This window comes from Cryptomeria japonica, chromosome 8, assembly GCF_030272615.1.
Source record: "Cryptomeria japonica chromosome 8, Sugi_1.0, whole genome shotgun sequence".
Classification (NCBI taxonomy): domain Eukaryota; kingdom Viridiplantae; phylum Streptophyta; class Pinopsida; order Cupressales; family Cupressaceae; genus Cryptomeria; species Cryptomeria japonica.
Window position 1 is genome coordinate 78,059,184 of NC_081412.1, and position 14,213 is coordinate 78,073,396.

Consider the following 14,213-nt stretch of genomic DNA (forward strand, 5'->3'; position numbering starts at 1 on the left):
AAAAGGGCCATGTCTCCTCATTGTTGTCTTATTAATTCAGATCTGTACTTTTGATTGTAGATTAAAATTGTTGTTTCAAATTAAGTTCTCTTCTCCCTTTTATACCTCATGTTTGAGGAGGTAACAACTTTTCATTTCATGCCTTTTGACCATAAGTTAAACTTAACTAAGTTTTAATTATATATATATATATATTGTTCTTTTAATTTTATTATTAAATCCTATTTCAAAATGGGAACATTCAACATGGCTATTGTACTTGTACTTGGATCATATGGATAAGACTATTGATTTTTGGGTTCGTCCCCACTAGCTGCAGTCCTCATGGTTTCAGCATTTAGTACCATTTTTCAACTCTTTGATCTCATTTTCATTTTAGCAATTATCTGTTGCAACTTTAATGACCCTTGAGCTTCTTTGGGCCAACTTTGGCCATTTAGGAACATCAAAATGATATGTTTATTTCTATAGGTGAACTTAGGTATGTAAGGTTTTAGATTGGCGAAGAAAAATGAACTAAAGTACTGCACATCATGGAGGTTGATAGTTCCTGTGGTTTGTTACTTTTCTTGGTTTAAACATGGGATGCAATATATGAGGGGTCCCAACAGCTAGGAGATTGAAGGAAATAACTTCACAAAATATATAGTGTTGGGGAAGGTGTGGAATCAATTCCTCAGATTTGGAATATATGTAATAAATTAGCCACATCCTTAGGGATCTTTTATCAGATTAGAGTCCCTTTTAAAAGATTTTATCCCAGCTTGAGTATCATACTTTACAACAGTTGTATCTTAGTATGTTGACCTTATCTTGAACATTGTGCAATTAGCGATATTCAAATATGTTAACTATTTCCTAAAATTTAAGTAGCCTGCCTATTTTCTTGTGCAGCAAAGGGGATTTTTTAAATAGATCTGGATTTTTTTTATATTTATCTCTTAACGTTTACAAATAACTTGGTCGGGTGCCTAATTTATTTCAGGAATGTATTTTTCAGGTGTCATTCTAGAATTCAAACTGTATTTGTTTTCACTATTTACTTATCCACTCATTTTTGTATTACAGATCAGACTAACTATTATGATTGAGGATCCAAGGGAGGCTGAGCAGAAGAGACAGTTAGGAATAGAGGATGGTCGAGGCTGTACCAGAGAGGACATGGCAACAACACTCATGGATGTATGTTCTTCACTTCGGTTCTCTTTTCATCTATTGAATTTCTCAATATTTGTACAGATACCTCTCCATGTGAACAATGATATTTTTATGGATATTCACTGTCTGCAGGTATATAAACACACATTAGCCATTTATCTTTGTGACCCTTTCAATGTTGCCATTTATGTTTATCCCTTTTCTTTGTATTGTTTATGAATATATCTAATGTATGATAGACTCTGCTTTTAAATTGTGCTATTTGTCCTCGTCATGATAGCATTTAATTATTTCTTATAATATTTAAACCTACATTCAAAAAAATGTTAATTGTGCTGCTGAGAATATTTAAGTATTCATAAAACTTCCAAGTTTGAGCAGTGAGTGACCTGAAAACGAATCAAAATGGATTGATTCTGAGAGTTTGACCAGGAGAGTTGGCCACCTAAAAGGAAGAGAAAAAAAAGGCCTTGTTTGGAGTAGCCAAGTTTTGCCTATGTTTTAAAGAAAAGTTTGGTTCAGCAGGCATACCAGTCTCTTCCACTTCGAATTTCTTAACTAGGGTTAGATTCTTTTGTAGTTTGTTACTCACGAACAGGAAGACAGCAAAGGACAGGACACTACATAACCGTACAAACTACCAACTCAAAATCAGGGTGGTTTATAAAATTCTAAGTTACCGGTTCGGGTTTGGATTCGGCAAAAAAAAAAAAAAAATCTTCGGTACGGGTTCGTCCGTATATATATATGTTCAATATATACAATCCATACAAAAATAAGGGTACGGGTACGGGTTCGTCCGTATATATATATATATATATATATATATATATATATATATATATATATATATATATATATATATATATATGTTCAATATATACAATCCATACAAAAATAAAATATGCAATGTGACTTTCCATACATAAATGATAAATCATAAATGATAAATCCATAATTATTAATTGCCAATGCCAATAAATATTCATATATCGCAAATGTAATCAGTAAACTAATAACTAAAGTCTAATATCATATTCATAATTTGCAAAAAAGATAATATTCAAGTTTCAAGTCTTTTTTAAAAAGTCATAAAGGGGCGAATTAGAATTTTATTATAAAAAAACTATTTTAAAAAGTTTTTTTATTGTTTTTTTGACTCATGGCCTTGTTTTTTGGAAACCACGGGCCTGGGTTCACGCCTCCTGGGTTCACCCGGGTCCTCTTGGGTTCAACTTGGGTTCCTCCCGGGTCCTTCCCAGGTGGCTGGGTTCCCTGTGGGTCTTGCGACCCACAGGGAACCCAGCCACCTGGGAAGGACCCGGGAGGAACCCAAGGAGAACTCGGGGAGAACCAGGACCAAGCAAGAACCAAAACCTGAACCCAGGCCAAAAGGGTAAGAATCAGTAACTTAGAATTAAAATTGTTCCAGTGATTTTTGTTTAACCCCATGAAAGGATCCTCGTCCTCTAAACTTCTTTTCTTGGAACAAGAAGATTTTTTAAGACTACAAGCAAAAACATCTTCCAGCCTCAAAGCATTAGAAAACGAATCCAACATTGTACTCTCCATAGGAAAATTCCCTTTATTGTTTTCCTTCTGCACCTTCTTAAAGGAAGTAATAGACTCCTCAATAGTAGTCAGAGTATGATTCTTTTTCCTCCAAATGAAATGGGTTTGCTTATTGTTTGGACAACTCATAGTAGTATGGCCCACTTTAAAACAACAATGACAAATAATAGGAGAGTCTTCGAATTCAATCTGCTGCACCCAATCTCTATATCTGGAAGATAAAGTGATCAAATCCACAGTATTGCTCAAAAGTATTGGTAATAATCATTAAATTTTTTTCATTGCAGAACTCCAAAGGCAGCCTTGGCAGTCTAACCCAAACAAGAAACTTGGAACTATTATTATTAATTGGATTAAAACCTGGAGACCAATTTTTATGACAAAGAACATTCTTCCTTAAAAACCAAGGATCTTCAAGAAAAATCGTTGAGAAATCTTTCAGATTGGGAAAGGAAGAGAGGAAAAAATTGTTCATCATAGCAGCTACCTAAACTTGAGCAGTTAGTTTCAATTTTCAAAGCACCCATCTTTTGATAGAATCAATGTTGGGATGATTACCACAAAATCTAAGTTACCGGTTCTTCCCCTTTTGGCCTGGGTTTGGGTTCTGGTTCTTGCCCGGTCCTGGTTCTCCCCGGGTTCTCCTTGGGTTCCTCCCGGGTCCTTCCCAGGTGGTCAAGTTCCCTGTGGGTCCTACAGGGAACTTGACCACCTGGGAAGGACCCGGGAGGAACCCAGGTCGAACCCAAGAGGACCCGGGTGAACCCAGGAGGACCCGTGTGAACCCAGGCCCGTGGTTTCCAAAAAACAAGGCCACGGGTCAAAAAAACAATTAAAAAAGACTTTTTAAAATAGTTTTTTAATAATAAAACTCTAATTCGCCCCTTTATGACTTTTTAAAAAAGACTTGAATCTTGAATATTATCTTTTTTGCAAATTTTGAATATGATATTAGACTTTAGTTATTAGTTTACTGATTACATTTGCGATATATGAATATTTATTGGCATTGGCAATTAAGAATTATGGATTTATGATTTATGATTTATCATTTATGTATGGAAAGTTACATTGTATATTTTATTTTTGTATGGATTGTATATATTGAACATATATATATATATATATATATATATGGACGGACGAATCCATACCCGTACCCAAGATTTTTTTTTTTTTTTTGCCGAATCCGCGAATCCGAACCCGAATCCGAACCCGAACCGGTAACTTAGCACAAAATCTACCAACAAGCGAATTTCTAAGCTAGGTTGATGAATCAACAGTAAGGGAAGCAGGGATATCGATTTGAATCTGCACCTCCACCTCAGTCACAGTAGAAACCCAATGGCAATCACCCTCTCAGAGTCTTCTCACAAGTGTAACCTTTTGGCAAGCTAAAAGAACCAGGTTTCTGCAACATGCAAGTTGCCTCACCATAAAGTTCCTCAGAAAACCTAGGGGAAGTAGGAACAGCAGCAGGGGAAGAAGCCACCACCCCACTACCTTCAATAACAAATTCAGACTGAACAAAATCTGCACCAACCACAGAGTTTTTAGACTCTGAATCTTCCTGAGCAGAAGCCACAGGCACCATGTGGTCTTTATCAAACTTTTGGGTGAGAAGAAAGCCTATTCTCAGCCTCCAAAATGGATTTCCCTCAAGAATAGATGTATCAGCCTTCCTAGCAACCTTAGACCCCTTAGCCTTTAGACAAGCTTTCAACAAAATGTCTCGGAGCAGCTTACCCTCCTCTTCTATTCATTCACTCATCTGATCAAAACCACCATCCTATTCATCAGAGGTACTAGCATAGTTGTTCTCTGCCTTGCTTGAGACAGATCTGCCAGAGGAATTTTCATCCTCCTCAATCCATTCATGCACCAAAATATCTTCATCAGAAAAAACAGCAATAGGGCGTGCAACCTCTCCATCACCAATGCTGTTGACGGGCATACCAACTGTTGCTAGGGTGCAGAAAACCCTTGCCATCTCCTACAAAAGAACCCTTGCTATCTCCTACATATGGTTCTCATCTACATGCCCATCTTCTTTTGCATCCTCCTCTTCCCCACTCTTCCCCATTGTCCACACTAGAGGATGAACAAGAGGTTGCTACACTAGGGTTTTCCCTTCGGTTCACTTCCTCTCCCTTGACTGCATCCTTTCCTTCCTCCTAAGCATTAAATGTTGTATTTCGTTAATTTTGATAGTACTAGACTATTAGGTCTTAAAGGTTTTAGTTATAGAAATTCTTTGTTATCTACTTTCATTCTGTTGTATACAATCTGAAACTTGATTGTCACATGATACTCCTTTGTTGTAAAAAACTAGTCATTTGTATGTCAAAGTTGAACTTGGAAATAGACATTTGCAGCTGAGTCGCACGCTATCTTGTCAAAATCCAAAAAATTCAAATTGTCATTTTTTTTGTAGCTTGTTGGTTGTTTTTAATTTTAATTATTACTAATAATGTATTAATAATCAGAGTCACTAAGAGACAGGGGTACTTGGAGACAACGAAGACTGGTACCGGTACCATTATTGAAAATTTTCAAAAGTAGGAGACGGGGGGGTCCTTTGAGACACCATTGTTTTAATGTAATTTAATAATTTCCAGAAAATATCATGACATAGAACTTTGAAAACAAGAATAGTAAATAAGTCATACAAGAACAGTAAATAGTAAAGGCAATTTCTTTTTAGACCATTACAATGACAGGAAATCAGCCATACAACTGTTTATGTCCCTCTCAAAAAGTCTACATTGTTAGTAGATCCGATCACTATAACTTTGCATGGATTTTTGTATTATCCAAAATATCATCATGAAACATTATGCAGGCTTATTTTATTTGTTTGCCTTCCTTTTTTGCCTTTTATTGTGTTTTGCCCTAAGTTTTTTCGTGGGAGATGGCGAGAGATGGCAGCCAAAAGAACCTTGTGCATCAAGAAGTTTCTCGAGACGTCCCTAGTACTGAAGACATGTCTCCGTCTCTGTGATGTGTCTCAGGGGGTGGGAGACAGGTCTTCGGGTAACTATTAATTATTAATTGATATTCTAAAATAAAAATCATTGTTAACTAATAATTGATATTTTAATGAATAAAAAAATAGAAATTAAATTTTTTAATGAAAAATAAAAAAGGCAGCCACCTTTATAAAGATTAACTTCTTTTTAGGATCAACAGCTAAGTCAAATAGAAATTGCAGCCAAAAGGTGAAAAATGTGTCAAAACATAGGTGTATACTTTTTATAAAGTTCTATCAAAACAAAAACTATGGTTAAATTGGTAAAGTTGCACCCAGCAAAGAAAAAGGGAGAAAACTTTTTGAAGTGAAAACCAAATGTCAACCTTATCATTGGTTGAAGTGTCCATCATAAAAGAAAGTGGCCAAGTCAAAAGTGGTATGTAATGTCTCCTTCCTAAGCACTATTAGTTTGGTGACTGCTAGCCTATTTAATGGGTTCCCGTAGGCTAATGAGTTAGGATGAGGGAAGTCAAGGTGACTTGGTGACACTTGGGTCCAACTAATTTGATGATCATAGGTGTAGCAGTGAGCTCAGTTGGTTGAGATTTGTATTATGACCTTTTCAAGAGGGGATTCATACAATTTGTCTATATTTACTATTTTTAGTGACAATCTGAACATTGACCTGGTCAGTTGGCAGTATTTCTATTTTGGGAATGTTAGTAAATGTTTTTGATGATGATATTTTGGCAGTTAATGTGGTCCAGATTGATTAATTTAAATAATGTTTAAAAGTATTAAAGTTAAAATAAATATTTAACTTCAACGTTAGTTAACTTAATGAAATGACTAAGTGGGCACCTAGGGGGATAAGTTGTTTTGATTTAAATAAAGTGGACACCTAGAAGTGGGTGCCGACTTTGGGAGACATAAGGAGAAAGTAAAAATAAAATTAGAAGTGCCAAACCATAACAAGAGGTGGTGTGGGTTTTGGGAAGAGTATATATTGGCATTTTGAGCTCATTTCTCATTATGAATGATATGGGGTATTGAAAGCAAAACTTTGCTGGATTGAACTTGTTCATTCAGTGGCTTTGTGAGGATGAAAACCCTTGTAGAGAACATTTACTTCATTGGTGAAAGATCTTGCCTGTTAGATTTAATGGTGGTTTCATTCAAGAATCACATTTGAGCTTTATTGCGTGAGATTTGAGTTTGTATCTTCAAGTTTGAGCTTAGAAATAAAGGAGAGTTTTGTGAAGACAAAGGGAAGAGCAGATTGGTGAGATTTATTGCAGATTTAAACTCTTTTGCTGGTTGCTCCCTTTCCTAGATTGGTCGTACCATAGTGAGCTAGGCGTGGGTGAAGTTGAGAAGTATTTGGGGTCCAAGTTGGAGGTATTCTTACTGTTTGGGAGATGTCTAGGGCATATCATTCAAGAGGCATTCAATTTGAAGCTAAAGAAGCTGGTTGTGGAGTGTGGCGTCCAAGCTTGTGATGTTAGTTTGTTGATTTCAGACATTTATCAGAGTTATTTGTAAAACTGGAAATGGGTGTGTGTATATTGTCATTTTAATCTGATTTGACTATTAGAGTATTGAAGATTTTGATGATAAATCGTAATTTGAATTCTGAAATCAAATCTGGAACTATTTCTGGTTGTGTGTATTCTGAGTATTGTGATTTGAAGTGTTATTTCTTTTTAAAATCATTGTTCCAAGTAGTCTATTGCAATATTCTTTTTGTATCTTGTATTCTGCATACAAAGACAAACTCAAATCAGAAAATACAAAAAAACAGTAAGGGTGTTGTTGATGGTGTTTTTATGCACTATGCAACACAAAATAAAATACTAAGTATTCTATCCTCTCTTGAACAAAATCTCCTCTTATGCTAAGCTTCATGATCATAGGAGGTGACTCCAAGGTTCTGAATGTCAGGTCTTGATGTGCTCTTGGATAGACTTAGTGTGCTTGGTGTGATTTCGCTGGAATCACAAGGTGGGCTTATGTTGAATGCTTGAATGTGGCTGGAACATGGAAATTTACCTTGATTGAAAAAAAAGAGGAAAAAAGGATGAGGGTTGAGAGAGTTAATCTAATCCTAAGATGTAAGAGCAATGGACAATCTTTGGTGAAACTCAACTAGACTCCGCTTTTCCGTGCAAAGCAACAACTCCACAAAGTTTGGTGCAATCTCCTAAGGTAAGCATATGATGTTCAAATTACTACCACTAGCATAGACACCATCAAGATGATGCATATCAATGAAGACGTAGCAATTGAAGTTAAGCTTGGCTAAGATGGATTCAGTTGACTACGCAAGACACTTTACAATCAGCGAGGTGTTTGTTAGGGGTCAATAACACTTGTTAGTTTGTAGTGGGATCGGGTGTTTATGTTTGGTCATGTTGAGTCGCCGAAAGGTTCCCGTGGGGTAGTTGGTAGTTAGTGACGGTTGGCAACTTGGCCAACCGTCGAGTCGTCTATATATGGTATGGATGGAACTTGGGCAAGGATGGTATTGTATTGGCATATTTTGAGAATTCAATAAAGATATCATTCTTCTGTTATAGCTGTTTTGTTATTGTTATTTATGCTTTGATATATATTAATGTTATGTTACATGAATTGTTGGTACGTGTGGGATATCTTTGTTTTATCTGTGAGTTTACCAACCTCACCTTAAGGACTAAACATTTTGGTGCTGTTGCCTGAATGAACCTGGAGAAACTATGGTTGCAGGCGGAAGGAATTAATGGGCCGGCCATTCAACCAGCAAATAACTGTCGTAGACAGTGACATGCACAAAGAAAGTACCGCGGAAGAGGCACGAGAGGATCAGTTGACGACAGACTTGGTAAAGTTGTGGGACGTGTCGGTCATGCAGTACGTACAGAGGGAGGCTCAGGAGAGAGCCATCTCTGAAGGCACGGTACGTGGTGAACTCACCGTCAACACTCTTGTCTTTGATATGCTCAGAAGTATTCCAAGGTTACTCGCCAGAAATTTGATTGCTTTCCAAGACCGAAGGAAGGAAACTGCACATGAACTCCGTCGGCAACAAGTACTCAAAAGGTACGAAGAGCGGAACCGTATGGAGGAAGAGGAAATGGAGACTGTAATATCCCAGTTGTTTTTTTTTTAATTTTTAAGGCCAACAATAGTCATCCACAAGAAGATACCTGTTAAGATTAGAAATCATAAACTGAAACATGCTGGAAAGCAACCCTTCCACTTTCTGATCACCAAGTGCCCAATGTGGTAAGGTGAGAGCATACGGTGTTGAGGGGATCGTTAGCTCAATTAACTGAAAACAATACAATGCTTGGGCGGCAAGCCAACCCCTTCCGCTTATCCAGCGGGAAAGCAAGAAAACTTGGCAGTGAACCAGCCAAGTGAGACACAAAGATACGAATCACTCAACCGCAATATTTCAGCGGGAGGACTGAAATTACATGACAATCTCAACTCAACCGCTTATGCAGCGGGAGGACCATTACACTCAGACATCACTCAACCACTTATGTAGTGGGAGGACTGAAATTACAATTTGCTTGATAATAAGCGGCAAGCTAGCCTCTTCCACTTTTCAGCGAGATGAGAATTACAAAATAGAATTGGTTAGTAGTACTACTACTTAACCTTACAAAAAATAGATGATATGAGAAGAGAGTAATGCTGAATATCCAAATAAGAACATGAAATTTTGCTAATATCAAATCTGCAGGCTAGAATTGCAAAACCAACAGCCTAAGGAAACACTAAAAAGCTCACAACTCTCTCAATACATATCCAAATCACCCAAAATCACTCCCAAATCCACACTAGACTAGCTACGATGACAACCAACCAAAGACATGCTACCATAACTCGCTTATTAATTTTGCACGCATCCCAATGCACTTCAGAAACCCACGCCTAGCTTAGGAATTTCGATTTGTCTAATAAATTCAAAGCTCAACCAAAGATGCCACAAACTTACAGAGTATATCACCAGTACTAGGAAGGATGAAAGAGCCAATACCCATAATGGTCAGTCGCTCTAGCAGAGAGGTGTGATCGAAAATGCATTTCAACCACAGGCAAACCAGCAAGTTCCAAAAATCGCTCCAACACCAAAAATGACTAAGATATGCTCTGAGAATATAATAGATTACAACACACAGCTAGGTACTATGTTTCAAGTACGAAACCGGGAAGCATTAGGGAGATGCACTCCGAAGCCTCAAAAGTTGTCGCCAATCCGACAGCATAACATCACAAATTTTCAAGATATCTAGGATGCGAGCCCAAGGCTCTTATTTATAACCTCACACCACCAAATTCAAATGCAAATTGCTTCAAATTCATCTTTCCCCATTTGCATTTCATTACATCTCACGTGGACCCCAAGAGTGGCGCCATCCCACAAGTCAAACCTCACGCCAAAAAGCAAGGACCACGATTTTCACTTGGCAAACATTTGAGATGAAAATAAAATAATATCTCCCTTAATAATTTGACGTCCCCTTCTTAGACATAAATTTCGCCTAACACTTGGGAAATATTAGGCATTATTCCCAAAGTCAATAAATCAGTAGTAATTAATCAGATTAATTAAATATTAAACCTTAGGATAAGGAAATAATATTTAATTATGTAACATATGACTCCCGTACTGATTACTGTCAAAACCAGGATGAAGCTGAGCCAGGAAGACCACTGAACTGCTGTAGGATTAGGACACTGTCCACTGCCAGAAATAGAAATATGCCATACTGCCACTTACTAAAAATAGTAAGTCATGAACTACTGCTCCGAAAAGCATGATCTTCGCGCCCAGAGACAGAGCATGGAGAGCTCAGTAGGACAGTATCACCAGAATAGCCATTCCCTGACTTACTAAAAATAGTAAGTTCTAGCCTCATCAATGCTGGACCCTCATTCTTCATTCCACCTAGCCTACGGGTCTCAGGAATAGGCTAATGGACCACTGGTAGGTCATCAACGAGAAGGGGACATTACAATCCGCCCTCCCCAAAATTGCTTGTCCTCGAGCAATTGTAAGGCTGGATGTAGTAAAATCTCCTCATTTTCCCACGTAGCATCCTTTGCTGGTAGATTTATTCCTTGATTACTGTTCTCCTCAAAGATCATTCCCTGAAATCAAGGATAGCTTCAGGAACCAAAACCAACTCTCCCTCCTCATCAAGCAGAGGTAACTCAGCTGAAGCAACAACATTATGTCCCAGAGCCTTCTTAAGGAGAGACACATGAAATACATTATGGATCCTGTTGCTTGCTGGCAATTCCAACTCATACGCCACTTCTCCAATCCTCCTGCTGACTCTGAAAGGCCCATAGAATCGTGGCTTCAATTTCTCAACCCCACTCTTCTTGTGAGTAGACTGTCTGTAGGGCTGGAGCCTCAAATAAACCATGTCGCCCACCTCCGAGGTGTGCTCAATTCGCTGCTGATCAGCATACAACTTCTGCTGATTCTGTGCATGCTGGAGATTGTCCCTCAGAATCCTCAAAATATCTTGACTTTGTTGCATCACATCCTTTGTCTGAGGGGTCCTGCTATCACCAAATACTAAGTCCGCGAAGCTAGGAGCTTCATAACCATATAGTGCCATGAATGGTGACATCCAGATGGACATGTGATAGGAGGAATTGTAGCAATACTCTCCTAGGTGAAGCCATCTCACCCATGTATTCTGCTGCTCCGAGACATAGTTTCTAAGATATCCTTCCAATCACTTATTCACTATCTCGGTTTGCCAATCATTTTGGGGGTGATAACTGGTGCTTGGAGTGAGCACAGTACCACACAATCTGAAAATCTCTTGCCAGAAAGCACTTAGGAACTTGCTGTCCCTATCACTCACAATGTTCTTCGGTAACCCATGTAATCTGAACACCTCCCAGAAGAACACTTCATCAACTTGAGCTGCTGTAAAAAAACTGGTGATGGCAAAGAAATGAGCAAACTTTGTAAGTCTGTCCACCACCACATAGATACTATCCTTCCCTTGAGCCCGAGGCAACCCTGTGATGAAATCCATGGAAATACTTTCTCATTTTTGACCGGGAAGAGGCAAAGGTTGTAACAAACCAGCTGGTAGAGTGTGCTCATCCTTGTTCCTCTGATATGTATGACACTCCTTAATGTACTTCAAAACATCATTTTTAAGTCCCTTCCAAGAAAATCTCTCCCGGACCTGCTTGTATGTTTTGAAATAACCTCGGTGACCAGCGAGGGGAATGTCATGGAAAGTCTTCAAAATCTTCTTTTAACTTAGATTCAGCCACTATGAAGATTCTTTCCTTGTACAGTATCAATCCCTCAACCAATTTGTATCTTTCATCATGAAAAGTACCTTCTATAAGGCTGGTTGCAAACTGATTTTTGGCATATCAGCAAGCAACAACTCTCTCCAATCAGCAGTAAGCTTGCATAGTGAGCTTAAATGGGGTCTTTAGGATAAGGCATCCGCCACAACATTGTTTTTACCTTTAACATACTCAATATCAAAATCATAAGCCTGCAGCTTACTCACCCACTTCTGCTGTCTTTCATTCAAATCTTTCTGATGCATGAAGTGTTTAAGACTATTGTGATCAGTCTTAACAATGAATTTACTCCCCACCAGATACTGCCTGAACTTCGCAAGGGCATGCATTATGGCAAGCATTCCCTTGTCATAAATTGAATACAACCTTTCTGGACCTCTCAATTTCCTGCTCTCAAAGACTATAGGATGCTTATCCTGCATGAGGACAACACCAACACCTTCTCCAGATGCATCACACTGTAGCTCAAACGGCTTGGTGAAATCAGGCAATGCTAAAACAAGGCAGGAACTCATGATCCCCTTAAACTGATCAAACACTGTCTGTGCCTTTTCGGACCATTCAAAAGATCCTTTCTTTGTAAGATCTGTGAGGGGGGCAGCCAACTGAGAATATCCCTTGACAAACCTCCAATAAAACCCACACAAACCCAAAAATCCCCTCAAATGTGTTATGTTCTCGGGAGAAGGCCAATCGATGATGGCTCTAATCTTTCCAGGATCCACCTTCACACCACCTGCACTGATAATGTGACCAAGGTAGAGCAACTCTTCCATCCCAAACTCACATTTGGACTCCTTGGCAAACAGGGATTCAAATTCTAATATGCTTAACACCTCATCCAATTGCTGTAAGTGTTCTTTCCAAGATTTGCTGAATATGAGTATGTCATCAAAGAATATCAAAACAAACTTCCTTAGCTGTTCTTGGAAGATTCTGTTCATACATGACCGAAATGTAGCGGGTGCATTAGTCAAGCCAAAGGGCATGACTAGGAACTCAAAATGCCCAAAGTGGCATCTGAAAGCAGTCTTCTCCACATCTGATGCTCTCATTCTAATCTGATGATACCTCGACCTGAGGTCAATCTTGGAGAAGAACATTGCACCATGTAGCTCGTCAATGAGCTCATCAATTCTTGGAATAGGATACCGATTCTTGATGGTTTTCTGATTCAGGGCTTTGTAATCCATGCACATGCGCATGGTCCCATCCTTCTTTCTCACTAGAACAACAACCGAAGCAAAGGGGCTTTTGCTAAGCCGTATGTAACCCATGTCAAGCAATTTCTGAATTGCTTTCTCAATCTCATCCTTTGCTTCTTAGGATATTTGTAAGGAGTAGTCATAACTGTCTTAGCTCCTTCTTCAAGCTCAATGATGTGTTCGACACCTCTCTCAGGGGGTCTGCCAAGAGGTGGGTTTTCAAACACCTTGCTTCTCTTGGTTATCAAGGCTTGAATGTCTTCAGGATAGTTCCTATTCTCTTTTTGTGGTTTTGAGGGCATGACCATGATCTTACTTCTATCCGTGATCATTGCTTGAGTGTCCGAGGAATAGCTGCCCTTGTCTACTAATGGATTTGAAGGCATTATCAAACACTCTGCTGCCCACTCCACCTGATTATGGCGGATCAGCCTTTCCATCATTTTCAAGGATACCACTTTAAGTCCACCATGTGACATTCCTCTCAATACTACCTTCTTCCCTTCAAATATGAATTTCAGTGCCATGGTTTGTAAGTTTAGTGTGATCTCAGCCATTGAATCCCGGGACTGCATCATCAGTCCCACCAATGCTCACCACAAAGAAATCATCTCTAATTTCATGATTTCCCAACTTCAGAGACATGTTGGAAATCATTCGGTTACAGGATATAGTGGAGCCATCTGCTACCATGACTTTGAAGCCCTCAACTTCCTCTGCCACTAGTCCCCTTTTTGCAACAATCCTCTCATCAATGAAGTTGTGTGTTGCACTTGTGTCAATGAGAGCAATGACACGATGCTCTCCAATCACAACCCGAACTCTAAAGGACTCATTTTTGTGAATGCTCGAGAGTTGAGCAACCACTCTATCTTCTGACCCTAATTCAGGCCCTTCAGGAGCCTCTTCATACTCGTTGTCCTCAACTTCAGTCTGCTGTTTTGAAATTTCAGAATCTGATCCATTTG

The 14,213-nt window shown here is 38.7% G+C and overlaps 1 protein-coding gene across 1 annotated transcript in view; it reads left to right on the forward strand.

The window, feature by feature from the left end:
• LOC131046372 (protein CHLOROPLAST ENHANCING STRESS TOLERANCE, chloroplastic) overlaps positions 1–14,213 on the forward strand; it is a 121,760-nt gene that overhangs the window by 16,719 nt on the left and 90,828 nt on the right. The window contains exon 3 of the mRNA XM_057980112.2: positions 1,069–1,182. Coding sequence (XP_057836095.1) covers positions 1,069–1,182 — 114 coding nt within the window. The remainder of the gene's footprint in view (positions 1–1,068; positions 1,183–14,213) is intronic.